Source organism: Stegastes partitus, unplaced genomic scaffold, assembly GCF_000690725.1.
Source record: "Stegastes partitus isolate 25-593 unplaced genomic scaffold, Stegastes_partitus-1.0.2 Scaffold1173, whole genome shotgun sequence".
In the NCBI taxonomy this organism is placed as follows: domain Eukaryota; kingdom Metazoa; phylum Chordata; class Actinopteri; family Pomacentridae; genus Stegastes; species Stegastes partitus.
The window spans coordinates 112464-128669 of NW_007578904.1; the positions used below are offsets into that span (position 1 = coordinate 112464).

The following is a 16206-nucleotide window of genomic DNA, read 5'->3' on the forward strand; positions in this document are numbered from 1 at the left end:
CACTCACCGATAGATGGGAGGCGGGCTTCCCTGGGCTTCGCAGCTGAACACCACCTCCCTATTCTTCTCCACGGTCTCCACGGGGTACACGATGCTGCCGGGCTGCTTGCTGAAGACGGGGCTCTGCAGGACACTGCTCTCTGTAGGACGACAAGGAAAGGCAACAAAACTTACACACCAGAGGATTTGCAATAACAGCCAATTAGTCAGCGGCAGTATGGGGCTGACGCCCGCTTTAAGTCTTTCGTAGGGCAAAACCACAAGCGGACAAAACATATCAATTTGAACCGCCTGTCACAAAACCGCGGCACGGAGAAGACTGATTTGAAGTGAGACGTGTCTTCGGCAGCTACTTAGGCGGTAATAGGATATAGAGGCTGATTTATGTGGGACATCCGTCTGGAAGAACGTTCACCTCATCCTCTCCGGTCAACTTGTTCTTTCATTTATTTATTTAATTCCCCAATGATGTTGGCATTATGTTCCCAAACAGAGGTGTAATAGATGGTTTCGTGTTGCTAGAGCTCATTGGCGCGAATGACAAAACAAAAAGTCTCAGTTCGTCCATTAGAGCAGCCATTAGCACTTCTTGCGTGCTCTTTGTTTTGGTCGTAGCGTAGCAGAATCAGCCTGATTTGCCTGTGATACCAGTCGGCTGATTTTTTTACGTGGAGGAGCCTTTATTATTTTCTTTTGAGGCTTTTATCAAATCGAAGAGAAATATAGCTCTCGGATTTTCCTTGAAGAAGCCTGTAATCTAAAAACGAAGACAAATTATTTCTTTTAAAAGCATGTTCCTCTTTAGAAGTCTGAGCCAATTTCTGCTGAAAATACTTCACCTGAACAGCAGCGCTGATGGTACAGCACTTGATGGAGCTCACTTTTTCTTTTTCAGTGCATCATAAGCGCATAAAACAGACTACAGAGAAGCTTATTGAATCAAACAAATAAGTACGGGACGCTACAAGTGGAAGACCATTTATTTTGGTGGGTGTCCTGTGTAATGTGGCTGGGTGTATGTGTAAGTAAATGCACGCATGATTAATAGGTTAGGACTAAGAAAAAAGAAAGACCGTTCCAAGAAAATGAAAAATGAACACCGCTTCACATTGGGAGGTAGAGGCAAACTAGTGAGGTTGCAAGTTGCAAAGCGAACCCCCTGAAACATCCCTAAAAAGTCCACCCTATAAGCTTGGTTAAAGTACAAATGTGTCTTTTGTTGTTCTCCTTATCCATAGCGGTCTAACTAAAAGCCCTTTTGCATGGTGAATTGTGGTATTTATATATTTTCCATTACAGACAAACCTGCTGGGGAAAAAAAAATTAAATAAAATAAACCTCTTGCAAATAGAAGAAAGAAAATCCTCTCAAATTTGACAACACGGATTCAGCGTTTTGAAAGAAAGTGCTGCAAATCCACAACGAAAATACAGAAACGAGCCACAAATAGCGCCGACTACAATGGAAACATCACTGGAGGGCACGAGGAGAATTATGAATACAGCTGCTTGTTGTTGCTTCGGTGATGAACGGTGACTCATGAAATTACTGAAGTGCTTTTATCTGTCGGTGCCGTCGGAAAATGAGCTAAAATGCAAGTCTTCTGTTTGTTTTTAACCTTCCCGTGGTGTGATTCGCGTGCCGTTGTTAACCTGGTGGTAGCCTACCGATTGAAATTCCGCTCATGACGAAGGGTCAATCTCAACCCACGGTGAGCGACAGAACATTTAAAGCTTGTGGTACGTATGCTTGATTAAATTCGGAAGGAGATAATGGAAAGTAGAGAAAGATTCGGAGGGCTGAACTGTACCTTTACCAAGAAAAGTAAAATCAAAAGCAGGACATTGCTTAGTCACTGGATGATACGCCCAAACACTCTTACACTGGAGCTGTTGACAGGTAGAATCCCACGCTGAAGCAAAAATTAAAACCATATCAAGTAAAGTTGTCCTAAGCTGCCTGATCCTTTAACACAGCATAAGTGCAAACCGAGGCTTCCTTCGCCCTCCTATGAAGAAACATCCTCCCTGAACATAACAATAAATCTGAATATTAGAACTGATTTTTGTCATGCATCACAACTCCTGCAGCCAATTACGGGATCCTGCCAAGTTGAGAAAAGCTTCCTGAAATCACATAGGATGACCATGTAAGCGGAGACACAATGTATGTTTCGGCAGTTGCAGTGAATTCGGGGACATCGGGCTTTATTTAAAGACATGGCGCACAAATTTCCTCCTACGGCAGAAGATGAGAAGTGACTGCTGTTCTGACTGTGCTGCGGATAATGAGCTCTAAAGTATTCACACAGGCTGCGGCATACAGCTGAATCATCGTCTAAAAGTACGGGACTTAGAGCCAGATGATGACATTAATATATTATCAGGAAGTCAAGTACACGCGTTTTTTTTTTTCTTTCTCTCTTGCCCTTCCCACTTCCTTATTGAGTTTCCATGCTTGTTCGAGTGGAGCAGAATATGGCCTCATGGAGTCTGTCTTGACCAGGAAGTTACTTTGCTAATGACCCACAGCTGTGGAAGGTGGACTTATGTTGCTACTGGACGGCCTACGTTACATTTAAACTGAGTGCAACGGACATAAAAAATGTTCAAATCCTACATTGCTGCTTGTGCAACACGTCAAATCTCGCGGTGCATGCTTGAGCAGGGCAGGATGGAGGTTGCAGGGAGTGTTTTATTGGTGCAGCTTTATTTATTTCAGTGAGAATTTAAGAGGATGTCACTTTAAAAACGCCACAGTTCTGCAACATGTGGTTAAAACAAGATGTCACTGACTATAATCAAATCAAATCATGCTGTACCTCAAGCACAAATGACTTTATACGGCATTAAAACATTAATCGTTTAACAAAATCAAGTTGTTTAGGTCAATAAAAATACGAATAATTATAGATTTAAGACTCAAAGTAGCCACTGTTTGCCTTGATGACAGCTCAACACACCACTGGCACTGTAACTAGCTTTATTACGGTTTTCAATAATAGATGAGCCTAGTCAGATATTAACCAGTGGGATGTTTTGCCTTCGTCATGTGTTTCAGATCATCAGTTTATCACGTTGTTGTTGGACTACTGTAGTAATCCATGTCAGAAGTCCATCATTACTTTGAAGGTCACACATTTTTAGAAAGTTTCTTCAAGTTCAGTCACAAAGATCATTAAACCCTGGGATGAAACCGGCTCCCACGAGGACCGCCCTCCAAGAAAACGAAGACCAAGAGTTCCCGTCTGCTGCGGAGACGTTCATTAGAGTTTCAGCCTCGGAAATCAACAGTTAATTGAAACTCAGATAAGAGCCAACATCAATGCTTCTCAGCTGATGGCGGAAGTCTGAGAATCACTAATTCATGGTAAGAGTGCTGCAAAACCAAAAGGAACACGACCGATTAAGACCAGGAAAAGAAGAGAACTGATAGACCAAGAGTCGCCATGTCGCCATGTCTTCAAAGAATGCATAGTTTGATTGTTAAATAGGACTTCCTGGCCTCTGGAGGACTTCTAGTTCCTTGTATTTCAGAACAATTATCCTTTCACTTACCAACTTTAACAGCTGAAGTTGACAACAGAGACTTAAGTATTTTGACAAGACACAATCAGAAATTTTGATTATTTTTTTTAATCCCATACTGGGGGCAATGGAGACGACCCAATACTTCCATTTCAGAGTCTGCCATATGCTCCAACCCTCACTAACTCACTGGATGGGCAGGGCCACATAAGGTCTGCTCATTTTGCCTTCGAAATGGGACAGGCTTGGTCATGCCACTGTGACACATTCGCTCTTCGAGTGCCGCCTCAGAATGATGCAGACCCCGAATCGGGACACAGCTACGGACTGGACATTAGAACCGATGGGAACTTTGGTCTGAGGAGAAACCGCGATGGAGGGCAGGTGAGACGACAGAACAACATGACTACCACCAAATCCTGCAGATCACACCATATCACGGTCCTGGTTTGAGCTTGAAACACCTCCAGGGCTCCGTACGGGCCAACGTTACTGTTGTATAAACGAACTTCGACTGCACACTTTGTAGCACAATATCTGCAAAACTACGACTCCCCAAATCCCATGAAATTCAGTATAAATATTTGCAGCCTCCAGCTCATAACTCATGATGATTTCATTGACCTTTTGACCCTCATACCACCTATGTGGGGGTAAAACTGGCAACTGACAAAACAGAAACTCCATCCATTAAAAAAAAAGCAATATTTAAAAAGCAAATCATTTCTCAAATTCAAGCAGTGGAATACATTCTTTTGTATACACGGCCTCCACAATGGAGATCGCAAAAGCCGTTATTGTGTCCTCGAACCACACCAACTTTTAAGCAACAGGACGATTCAGCGTTGTGCGAAAGCAGTGACAGATCTATGCATAGCTGGACAGAATGACATGCTCAGGGTAATGCATAATTCAAAGAACTGCTCAATAGGCAATCTAATTCAAGACAGTGTTTCCTCGCACACCTCCCGTTTTTACAGCATCAGAGTCTGCTTCCAATCCCCCCAGAAGCATTCAGGCTACATGTTAATTTTAGTGTGGGGTAAGCTATTCTTTTTTTATGCAAAAACCCCGAACACAAAATTTAAAAAGGTATCACCTCTGACAAGCATGCAGGTCTGGAGAGAGAGAGGTTGAACAGAGGAGAATGAAACCTGCATCCGTTGTACAGTGGTGGCTTAGATTTATGTTTTTAATTGTAGTCATGACTTACCACCGCTCAGCACAGCGCTGCTTGGGTTTTGCTGGGAAATGCCTTTTAGCCATTAACCAGCATCCATCCAGAAGAGGATTTACAATATATATATATATATTAAAAAAACAACAATACAGCGAAGTGCATGCTCATCTTTTTCCCTTCTAATTATGTTTTGGCATGAGTTTGTTGTTGCCTGATCATCCTCCAGTAATTACTCAGGTCATTCAAGGACACAACAAGTCTTATCTAGCAAATTCAGTATTTTGGTTACAGACTATGTGTGTCCACTGTAACCTCATCAATTCTTGGACAAAATGAAATAACAATATGTTTATTTCTCAACAGGCAGCGCTCACATAAAACGGACTGTGGCTGAAGTCAATAGTTTGACTTTACAGAGCTGAGGGCTCTCCAACATCTGCTGTGTATCAATAATAACTTTAACGCTGTACAAAAGGCAGAAAAAGGCACATTCATCCAACCTTAACCTGAAAATTAATAAATAAATTAAAACAATTATTAAAAAGCAGCTGTGAGAAAGAAGCTAAGATCCCCAACGGGCTGCAATAGGCTCCATTAATCCACATTTGTCAGAACAAAAAAAAAAGAAAGAAAAGAAACTTGCTTTATCTGAGCCGATAAAGTGACAGAAATCCTACATCACTCAGTTTTATTCCAGTGAAGATTAATATCTGTATTACAATCAGCAGAGCTATTTTAATAGAACTGCTGTGAAAACACCACTGAAGCCATCTGCTCCGACATTTCCACCCCGTTTTAATTGAGTGCGTTTTTTTTGCCAAATCAGATCACTAACCGTGTGTTAAGTAAACATAAACAGAATATATACATATATATTTATGCTTACGCAGCATATTTTTCTTAAAACAGTTTTCACTTTATCATTGTGCTTAATTTTGTATCTTTAAAATACAACACCAGTGAAGGTATTGTGGTAATATTCTGCAAATAAATGATAAATGGTAAATGGTCTACACTTTACAATGTGTTTCTCATTCACCCATTCACACACCAATGGCCACAGACCTGCCATGCGAGGTGCTGCCTGCCATTGGGAGCCACTTCGGGTTCAGTGTCTTGCCCAAGGACACTTTGACTGTGGAGGGGCGAAGGGTTCAAACCATCAACCTTGCCGTTGGAGGACAACCCGCTCTACCACCTGAGCCACAGCCGCCCTTTAAATAATGTCATCTGCATTACTTGTATGTAAGAGTTGCATTAGACAAGTTTATTTCTTTTCACAATAAGAGGTTGTGCAGGGATCCAGATTAATGTGGCATCTAAAAATTATTATGAACTTAGATTAAATGGAATCATACTGCCCAGACTCCGAACCTGGGGGAACAGAGCCTTCTCTGTAGGAACTCACTCCCACAAGACATTCGTGACACTGTTGACCCTACTGCTTTCAAGTCCAAATTAAAAACACACCTGTTCACACTGCTTTCAACCCGTCACCTCACGAATCTACACACATCACATTATCTAAACAACATTAACTATGTATGTATGTATTTATTTTTTATTTATTTTCTTTTATTTCTTTATTTTTTTTGCTTTTCCAACTGTTTGTTCTGTTTTCTTTAGTTTAACTTATTCTGTATACTTGTATTTGCCTTGTTTTCTATTTGTTTTGTTTTTATTTTTTAACATGTAAAGCATCTTTGTGAAAAGCGCCCTATAAATAAAATCTATTATTATTATTATTATTATTATTATTATTATTAATAATAATAATAATAATAATAACAATAATAATAATAATAATGATAAAGCAAAACATATATATTATTCTATTTTTTATGTATTTATTTTTATTATTATATAACAGTAGGAAGGTGATGTTAAATGAGGATTAATATCTGATTGTGATGTCAAAGTCAGATCTGTGCAACATTTGCAACTTTCATCTTGCAGTCCAAAAAAAATAATGTAAACAAATAAAATTAACTAAAAATAAAGCAACATTTTGCATTAATCATTTTGCATAAATGTTCCTTTTTTTTCTTTATTATTTAAAAAACTTTAGTGAATTTATTGCTGCACACAAAATGCAGAACAGTAGAAAGAAAAACAGACGGAGGCTACAGCAGCTAGCCAGCGACAGCAGTTCACCACTGAGCCCTGCGAGTAGTCACCGAGCCTCCAGTCCCCCGATTTGACTGAATGTCACTTTGTGGTGTGACTACAGGCCTGAGGTTAACCCCAGCTTTGTTTCAGCTTAAACAAAAGCAGCTAGAAGCGTTTTCCTCTTCTCTGGCGCAGATGATGCTGTTTAGCATGTCCACGTGTGTGCCGAGCAGAAGTAGGTCACCATTAATATCACGGAACTCGGTGTTTCTCTAATGCTCAGGTACCAGATCTCCCAGTAGGCCGTCGCACGCCTGGAAACAGGCTGTTGCTCTTCTCACTCTTACATCTGCATGCAACTCTGTTAGAGAAACATGTCAGCTCAAAGCGCCAGGTTACCGCCACGGGGAATACCTCCAGTGCTATAAAAACTGACTATTGCCTACATTATGATGACATTTTGAGATTTTTTGGGAACTTAAATAGGATGAAAAATACGTACACATGTAGAAAAAACTCTTTGATCTTTGCCGTCCTCACTTTTCTTTATGACAGTCTGAAAATTCTTTCTCTCATCTGAATGCATCATCGGCGAATCCCGTATTTATTTTGGTAGTTTCGCTTTTATCGCTGTATTTTTTTATCCAGCATTTTTTCTGGTTCGGATCTCATCAAACCTCTATCGAAGCCAAGAGGCATGAGAAAAAGTCTCCCTAAAAGTTAACACTATACAGGATAACGGCTGCTAATTGGATTAAAAACACTGAACGAGAAATCTTTGTTTTCTGCCCTGTTATTGGATGACGTGGCATTAGGTCATCCCGGCATTTCTATGAACATGAATGTCCTGCATATGAACAGATTACCAATCATGACATCAGTTAGCAAAGTCTAATTAAGGGGAAAAAAAAAAAGAAAAAAAGTTCTCTGGTGTTTTGGCTGATTAGGTCAGACCTCAAACAGAAGCCGAAACTGATTGGCTCTCTAATTGCGAGCAGAAAGAAACGACACAACCCCTACAACAGTTGAGATTAAATTGTATAATTAGGGTTTGATGTGCACGCTTCTACATTTATCAGCTGTGAACACATTACAAACAGAAATTATAAGCGAAATGAATTTGGGAAAAATACATTATCTGACGAAGGAGTTTGTGAAACGGCGCACAAACACTGAAGCTGTAGCAGCCAGTCAGAGACGGGAAGCCAAACTCCTGAGCCAAATCTCAACCATCTGAGACAATTACACGTTAATAATTGATACAGTTGTTCTTAAAATTAGATCAATTTTTCATTGGCATTCGGAAAAAATAAAAAATCCTTTAAAAGGCAACCTTGACCTAGTTCTAAAAAGACGGGACAGACACTGGATGGAGGCTTTACAGCTACTGCTTAGAGAAACTTCTATTTAGATGATGTCTTGTTGGGAGGCTCCCACATCAATCAATCAATCAATCAATCAATCAATCAATCAATCAATCAATCAATCAAATTGTATTTGTATAGCCCTTTACAAAGCCGTAAAAGCAGCACATACAAGCAAATACATGAAACACAGGTTTATGTGGAAAGGCCATAGTGCTGCAGGTTATTAAAAGCCTTCCAGAAGTACTTAAAATACACCAAAACAATATAAGAAGTGAAGAATAAATAGAATACGTGCACATAGAAAAACAGTCCGAATTGAAAGCCAATCTGAAAAAGTGGGTCTTCAGCTTTGATTTAAAAATGCCAAAAGTGGTGCGAATGTCCCATGTTTAGTTCTTCAATTTCCTTGACTAATTTTACTGTTGGCACAAATGTTTTGACTACATCTGAATTCCCCCATACCATTGTTTGCTTCTTATAAACCTTTGTCTTCACTGCTAGTAATTTAAAGTTCAGTAACATACTTTGTTCTCAAAAGTTTGCTTTTAAAACATCCATCCAAACAGGTCACCAGTCTATCACAGGGCTACACTTAGAGACAGACAACCAAGCACACTCACATTCACACCTACGGACAATTTAGAATCACCAATTAACCTCAGCATGTGTTTGGACGGGCTGCAAGGTGGCGCAGTTGGTTAGCACCGTTGCCTCACAGCAAGAAGGTCACAGGTCGCAGGTCTTTCTACATGGAGTTTACATGTTCTCCCCGTGCAGCGTGGGTTCTCTCCAGGTTCTCCAGCTTCCTCCCACACAGTCCAAAAACATGTTGAGGTTAACTGGTGATTCTAAATTGTCCGTAGGTGTGAATGTGAGTGTGCTTGGTTGTCTGTCTCTAAGTGTAGCCCTATGATAGACTGGTTACCTGTCCAGGGTGTCTCCCGCCTTCACCCTAAGTCAGCTGGGATAGACTCCAGCCCCCCGCGACCCTCGTGAGGATTAAGCGTGTATAGATAATGGATGGATGGATGTTTTTGGACTGTGTGGAAAGAAGCCAGAGAACCAGGAGAGAACCCACGCTGCACGGGGAGAACATGCAAACTCCACGCAGAAAGACCTGCGAGCAGCGACCTTCTTGCTGGGAGGCAACAGTGCTACCAACTGCGCCACCTTTTAAAACAACAATTTAAAATTTGTTGTGGTAGTTTTACAGTGAGGTGTTCTGTTATCTTCACTGATGTTTCTGTAAAGCTGTAGAAATATTTCCAGTTTGGATGTGTGACCCCAAAATCAATTTAGATGTTTGTTTTTCTTTTCTATTCAATGAATTCAGATGCTTTTAATAGATGTATATCTTCATTTAAAGATGATATGATATATATATATTATAAGTGTTTTTAGCTCCCTTCACATTTTTTCTTATTTAGGCTCGTTTTTTCCCCCCTTTAACTGTAATACACAGGCCTACATCTGTATGAAAAAGCTAGAAGTAGACAGAACTATGGACTTTGACAAATAATAGAACATTTTATTTATAAAGCACTTTTGATTTAAAACAAATCCCAAACTGCTACAAGCACGCAATAAAAATAAACCGTACACACACTTACATAACAAATGTTAAACTGCTATTAATCATAGAAAAAAGCAAAAGCTAAATTTCTTTGATTATTTATGTTGCAAATATTAAATCAGGATGTCGAACATGTTGATTCATTTTATGCAATAAATAGTATTTTTTTTACAGACTACAGACATTATTTAAAATCTGACTGTGTATCAGCTCAGCCAGAGTTTCAGTCACGTGACTGTGGGATGCAGCTGAGTCACTGATGCTATAATCTGGCAAATGAAAACGCTGAGTTTGTGGCAAATATTTAAATGAGACTTGGAAAATCTGTCAGTTCTTTCTGTTCCTGCAGGTTGTGGTCCTGATAAATGGACTCCTTTTGTTTTGTTTTTTAAAGATAGCACGTCTTTCAAAGCTACTGGTGGATTTAGAGGGTTAATATGTTTACTGTCCCAGATATTTTTGTGAGTTTCTGACTCAGGAGTTTTGGCTCCTCGTCTTGATTGATTGATGTAGGTTGTGTCTATAGCAGTCTTTTTTTTCCCCACAGCGTAGAGCAATGATTTCATTTCCCTTTTCCCTTGACAGCAAAAGTTTAAAATTAAAAATGCAACACTTTACAGGAAGATTGTGCTGTCTGGGCATCATTCTAGTCGCACAAATATTGCCCTGCGAAAAACAGCAACCCATTTGCAGAGCCTTCAGTCCGTCGGCGGCTGCTACAGCCTTGTGTGCGCCGGGTCTTTGAAACTAATCCACTGAGGGGCTGGCAGGTTTTAATGTCATCCAACAATGCCACAATCAAACAGCTATTCACATGGTATCAGCGCGGATCTTCTAAGAGCTGGAAGGGAGATATTTTTGGGCCGACTACGCTGTCCCCTCGCTTAAGCTGGCCATAAAGGAGAAGATTAAGGGGCCTGAAAACAGTTCTGATTTGGCCGTCCTGAACTGACTTCATGCGCCGACTCTGACCTGCTTGGAAAAGGTTTTTGCCACCATTGGCGCCACAATAGAACACCTACAGAGATGAGGCACAAACTATTCTAGGAAAGGAAATTTGAGGACACCCATGTCGGAGTTCTTCATGTGTGAAATGTGAAATAGCTTTTTTTGTTTGCTATGCTTAGGTCAGCAGGAATAGAAAAAGGTTCTGGAGGAAAAAAAAAGCTGGTCGGTGGATGGAAATATTTTGGGAAAAGAAACACAATGAGGTTTTTATTTATACAATTTGATTAGCACATTTTTATGTTCAGAAATATGCATCAAAGAAAAAGGATGAACGCTGTATGTTATCCCTGAATACAGTCAGAAGAAACTCCTGACTCATGATTTCCTGAATAATCCCTGTAAGTACTGCTTGTGCTTTGGAGCAAACGATTGCTTCCAAACAGACCTTTTGTTTGCTTTGCCCGCCACCGCTGCTCTTTTTTTGCCAACACTATTAAGCATGCTGTAAATTTATTGTGCATGGTTAGTGAACAGCATGGCTCTCTGATGTGGCCCTTTTACAGTTTACTGCACAGTCTGCAGTGCAGACGCCGAGCCATTCGGCGTTACGAGCTCTCCGCCGTACGCCAAGAGGTTTTTTTTTTTGAGACAGAAATAAATCATATTTTTCTTATTCCTTGGCTCTCCAATTACGATGCGTCTGAACGGTGTAATTGGGCTCGTGTTGTTTTTTTTTTTTTTCCACTCAGACAGACGCGTAGCCCTCATCGGGGTAACTGAATTCCCCAGTGAAGTGATAAATGAGCATACAAGCCGTAGCATGTATGATGTAACACCGGCGTAGCATCCAGGCAGCGGCACCTGGCACGGAACAACAAAAGGAGGAAGCTCACCTTCACAACAAGTCGTACGAATGTAATGACACAAAATAGGTTGCTCATAAGTGTCCTACACAATGACACAACTGGGTTTGGTGTGATGTGAATGCCCCTATCGCCTTGGCAACATAGTTTTATACTACGATAAATCTACAGGGTTTCTACAGGTAGACACGGATTTTGCTACCCGACAATGGATTGAATAGGTTTAGACAGATAAACCGGTGTGAGAAGATTGAATACATTCTCGTGTCTGTAAATATGAAGCTAGCACCAAAGGTCGGTTAGCTTTCCTTAGGATAAAGACCAAAAAGTAGGACTAAGCTAGCCTGACTCAGTCCAAGTAGTGTAGTAGTAGTAGTGTAAAAATGAGACGTTGTATTGAGTTTTGATCAGAATTTCTAGCTAATGGTTGGTTTTTTGATGTTCGGATGGAGCAGGTGGCTATTTTCCCCCTGGCTTCCAAGCTAACAGTCTGACAAAGGACTGTGCTGGACTAACTCTTGGCAGGAAAAACATGCATAAACCTGTGTAAAATGTTGATACATCCTTTTGCATGTGTGTTTTCTACATTACATACAGCTACATTTTTATTACCTGAAGGCTTTAGGTTGATTTTGTTACTTTGGCTAAGCTAAACTAATTAGCATAGGCCCTGAAAAATGAAGCCAACCCAGAAGTGTCAAAAACCTACGTCCGCTAGCTGCTGGCTCCAAAAAGCCCTGGCTCCCATAGACTTGAATTAGAAAAGAAGTGATCACAGATTATGACATACTGCATTCCTACAGCTCAGGATTTTTTTCTTATTAGTTTTCATGGTCAAATTCAGAGATCAGGTGGCCAATCTGAAAATAAATCAATACTGAATTTTTTAAATAGTAAAAATTTTGTGGGGCAAGGGGCGTGGCTGGCTTGATTGACAGTCGGCAGCGACCATACAGATGAAGCGAGCAGAAGGTGGTAAATGTGGGCGGGCAGAGAGAGCCCGCCTCTCAATCCGTCTGACCAATCGCTGCTCCTATGGCTCCGCCCCCCTCCAACGATTTTTGCGTCACTGGCTCCAAAAATCCAAGATGTCAACCAGAAAGTAGCAAAACCCTGGCTTCATTTTCTCAGTGCAGAAACCAACGGGTGACGTCACGGTAGCTACGTCCATCTTTTACACAGTCTATGCTAATTAGCACATTTTCGAAAATGCTACCTACGTGATCCTTGTTGGCATGGCTAAAATGACGACTTGTGATCTTGGGTATGAACTAATGAAGACTGTCAGTAGGAAATGAGAAATCAACAGCAATCCAATGATGCTTTGTTGACCCGTCCAACCACCCAGGCCTCCTCCAACTACTTTGTGAGTCAAAACAAAGTCACACCATTTTGCTCCTTCGCTACTCAGCATGTTGTTTGCAAGGCAGCACAGGCAGTTGCACCTCCAAAGCCAAAATTTGAAGTTTCTACCAGGCTTTAACGATGTTCACAGAATACAGAGTGCGTCTCCTTTTTGCTGTAGTGGGATCCTTATTGATACTGAAGCATCGTAACTCTGGTTTTATGGTCGCAGGCGGAGCCCCTTAATGAGTTACCCTTCCTATGGAGTCCCTGCCTCGAGAGGTCAAAGTCTGCATGAAATAGAAGTTCAATCTGATAGCAGCTTGTGGTGCTATCGGATAATCAGATAATCAGGCAAACTTGCATAACGCACCGTAGTTTCTCTGTGATTTCACAGATAGTACGGCCTCCGCCGCAGCAGGATCTTGAGATTTAATAAATGTCGACACGATTATGATAAAAGAATTTTTTAATTAAAGTTCACATCTTTAGCATTATGATTAACATGAAGCCCGGTGAAAGAGTTACTGCTTCTTTTCCCTTATGTGGGATGTGGGTATAGTAAACCCCTCCAGTTCTACCTCCCCTCTCCCACCTTACCCTGCCTCTGCCAGGAACATCTCATCAGTGTTCTTTTCCAGCCACTCAATTAGCATCGCTGTCTCGTTAAAAAAAAAAAAGAAAAAGAGAAGCTGTCGGAGGAGTGAGAAGAATGATGTGGGATGTACAGTCTTGGTTGTTCTGCACCCTCGGAGTGACAGTCACATAAATCATTCATTTCTTTGGGTTGCACGACTGTGAGGCGGCGTCGCAAAATTAGCTTTGAAATGGCAACTCGGAGCGCGCGTACACATGCACAACAGTTCTTGCGCCTACAGACAACAGCAAGGTGATCTTGACTGATTTTACGCCAAAAGTCCATGAATAAAACATGTATTGATATGCATATCAAAAGGCAAGAGTTGACAAAGCAAAACAAAGCAAAACAAAGACGTCGGGGCAGCGGAGAGACGAGAGGAAAGCACTTCTCTTGAATCCACTCTGAATCCCGAACACTGCCAATTAGCAAAGGGCTCGGCTCGGAGGCCTTCTGGGGATCCCCTCCGCCTCCTTCATCTCGACATAATTGCTCCTCTTGAGGAAGAGCAGGTGAGTGCACCTAGAGACGCCGGCTCCGAGGTTAGCCAGACATGCGCTTCAATTTGGTGGGCTACAGCTGAGCTTTCACTAATACTGTCATCAAGCAGATCTCAACCCCCTAATGAAAGCTTTAATAGGCCAGAGAACAGCGTTTAAAACAATGAAAACCCGAGCGAGTCAAATCACTCGAACGGTAGAGATATGAGTGACTACTTTCTATCAGCTGCAGTTCTTGTGAATAAGATGATCAACCCCGGCTCATAGAGTAATCTACTCCTAATCAGCACATAATGAAGTGGGGACAGCTGGTCCGGTTTGGAGGTGTGCACGGACTCAGACCCAGGGGGGGCAAAGGGCCACGGAGTCTGCCTAGCAGCATGGCTCAGCTGGCCTGGCACCGGCAGCCTCACCGCAGGCTGCTCAGCCAGTGGAATGACAGAGGTCAATGTTCATCCTGTCACTGCAAAATGGCCCGAAGTGATCGGGGCAACACTGGCTAGAAGAGTCCTTGACATAAAAGGCCATCTGACATGCACGTCAACCTAAGAAATGCCCTTCACGGTCAACGACGATGATTATGGAGACACATTAGGAGAGTGCATCATTCTGGATGGCAGTTATTGCGACATCAAGGAGCGCCGCTGCTTTTACAGATGCCACATGTCCGTTAGTTAGTCAACAATATTAAACCTCGGGAGTTGATTAAAGAGAGTATGTTCATCGGATGGGTAGCACCAGACAGTCGCTCCATCTCAAAACAGTTTTTATTCGGACATCTTTGATTGGCCTGGAAACCCTTAAGCACAAAATATGGATGGCAATAAAGATATTTCTGATTCTTCTTCCCTAATTTCTTTATTTTTTATTTATTCTATTTTATTTACTTGCCCTTCAACCCACTTTCAGCACATCTGTTTTTGAAAATTGAAATTTAAGCCTGTTTAAAGACAAGATTTCAGAAACTATTAGAGATATAAAACCTTAACAGCTACTTCTCATCACGCCATTCAGACAAATAATCCTTTTGAAACTCCGCTGTACTTGGATGAGTCGTCTACATGTTTTGTATTATTGTGACACAAATCTACAGTTGAGTCAACTTCTGCATCATCTATTATTGTCCGTTTTTGTGCTCAAAGATGTGGATTTTCATGATAACTTCAATTATTTTTTCTTATATTTCAACCAGCTCATATTCAGAGACTATTTGATCTGTTTGTCCAGGTTTGCAGATTATAATTTAATGGCACAATGAGAAATAACAGAGAAAAAATCAGGCTTTTATCTTTAGTAGTTGCTGAGATAGTCGAGCAAAAAGCCCCCTGATGACTTGAGGTTGAAGAAGAACCCTCGTGGGACGTTAGAATCAATATATTTAGGGTGAAATTCAAGTTATTTCTCATGCTTCTGGATTATGACAGAGAAATCTAACTTACTTTAAACTCTCTGAGGGTTTTACATTTTGAACATTTCCTCCCACTTTCCATGCAGCGCCTGGTTTTCGGTTATCGAGCTACTCTTTAAAACTTCATTTGTGGAACCTTAACTTGAGACATGTCACTCATCACAGTGAACATCTGTCAGCTTCTATTGCTGCCACACTTACAGTGTGATTGAATGGTGGTGGAGGCACTGTGATTGATTACCTGTCTTGAGTTGAAGTTGAAGTTTTAACTGTTTTCTATATCAGAGAACTAGAGGCAGCAGGGACAAGCCTTCCCAAAAAATATAAAAACCTCTTAAACTCTTTGCCAGAACCCCAGATCATTTCAGATTTGTAGTGAATTCCATCTTGGCCGCCAACGGTGAGCTGAGGGTTAGTCAGCTTCACTTAATTAGCAATAAAACACATGGAACTGTCCCACCCAGCAAAAAAAAGACATTGAAAAGATGGCTTTGCCATACGTCTAAATGTGGTTGAAAAGCGAAAGGTGAAAAGCCGCCTTTTTCACGTCGTTGATAAGACGTCTCTTTATCACCTTGTGTTGCATTATGGGTACTGTAGTCCCTCAGTGTTCATTACAAGTGTGGCAAGTTGTAGTGGTCTACTACACAATATGCAATGAAAGGAAAACTTTAACTTAATATTTCTGTTATCTGACTTGCCTAGCTAGAGATCGCTAGCTAGCCATGGGACCAAATTGGACGGTCCAAA

General features: G+C 41.1%; 1 protein-coding gene across 2 annotated transcripts in view; it reads right to left on the bottom strand.

Annotated features, from left to right (window-relative positions):
- The window catches only part of LOC103368562 (contactin-4-like), a 173632-nt gene that overhangs the window by 108719 nt on the left and 48707 nt on the right, over positions 1-16206 (bottom strand). For both annotated transcript variants that reach the window (XM_008296971.1, XM_008296970.1), the window contains exon 3: positions 8-140. In XM_008296971.1, the coding sequence (XP_008295193.1) occupies positions 8-140 (133 nt within the window). The remainder of the gene's footprint in view (positions 1-7; positions 141-16206) is intronic.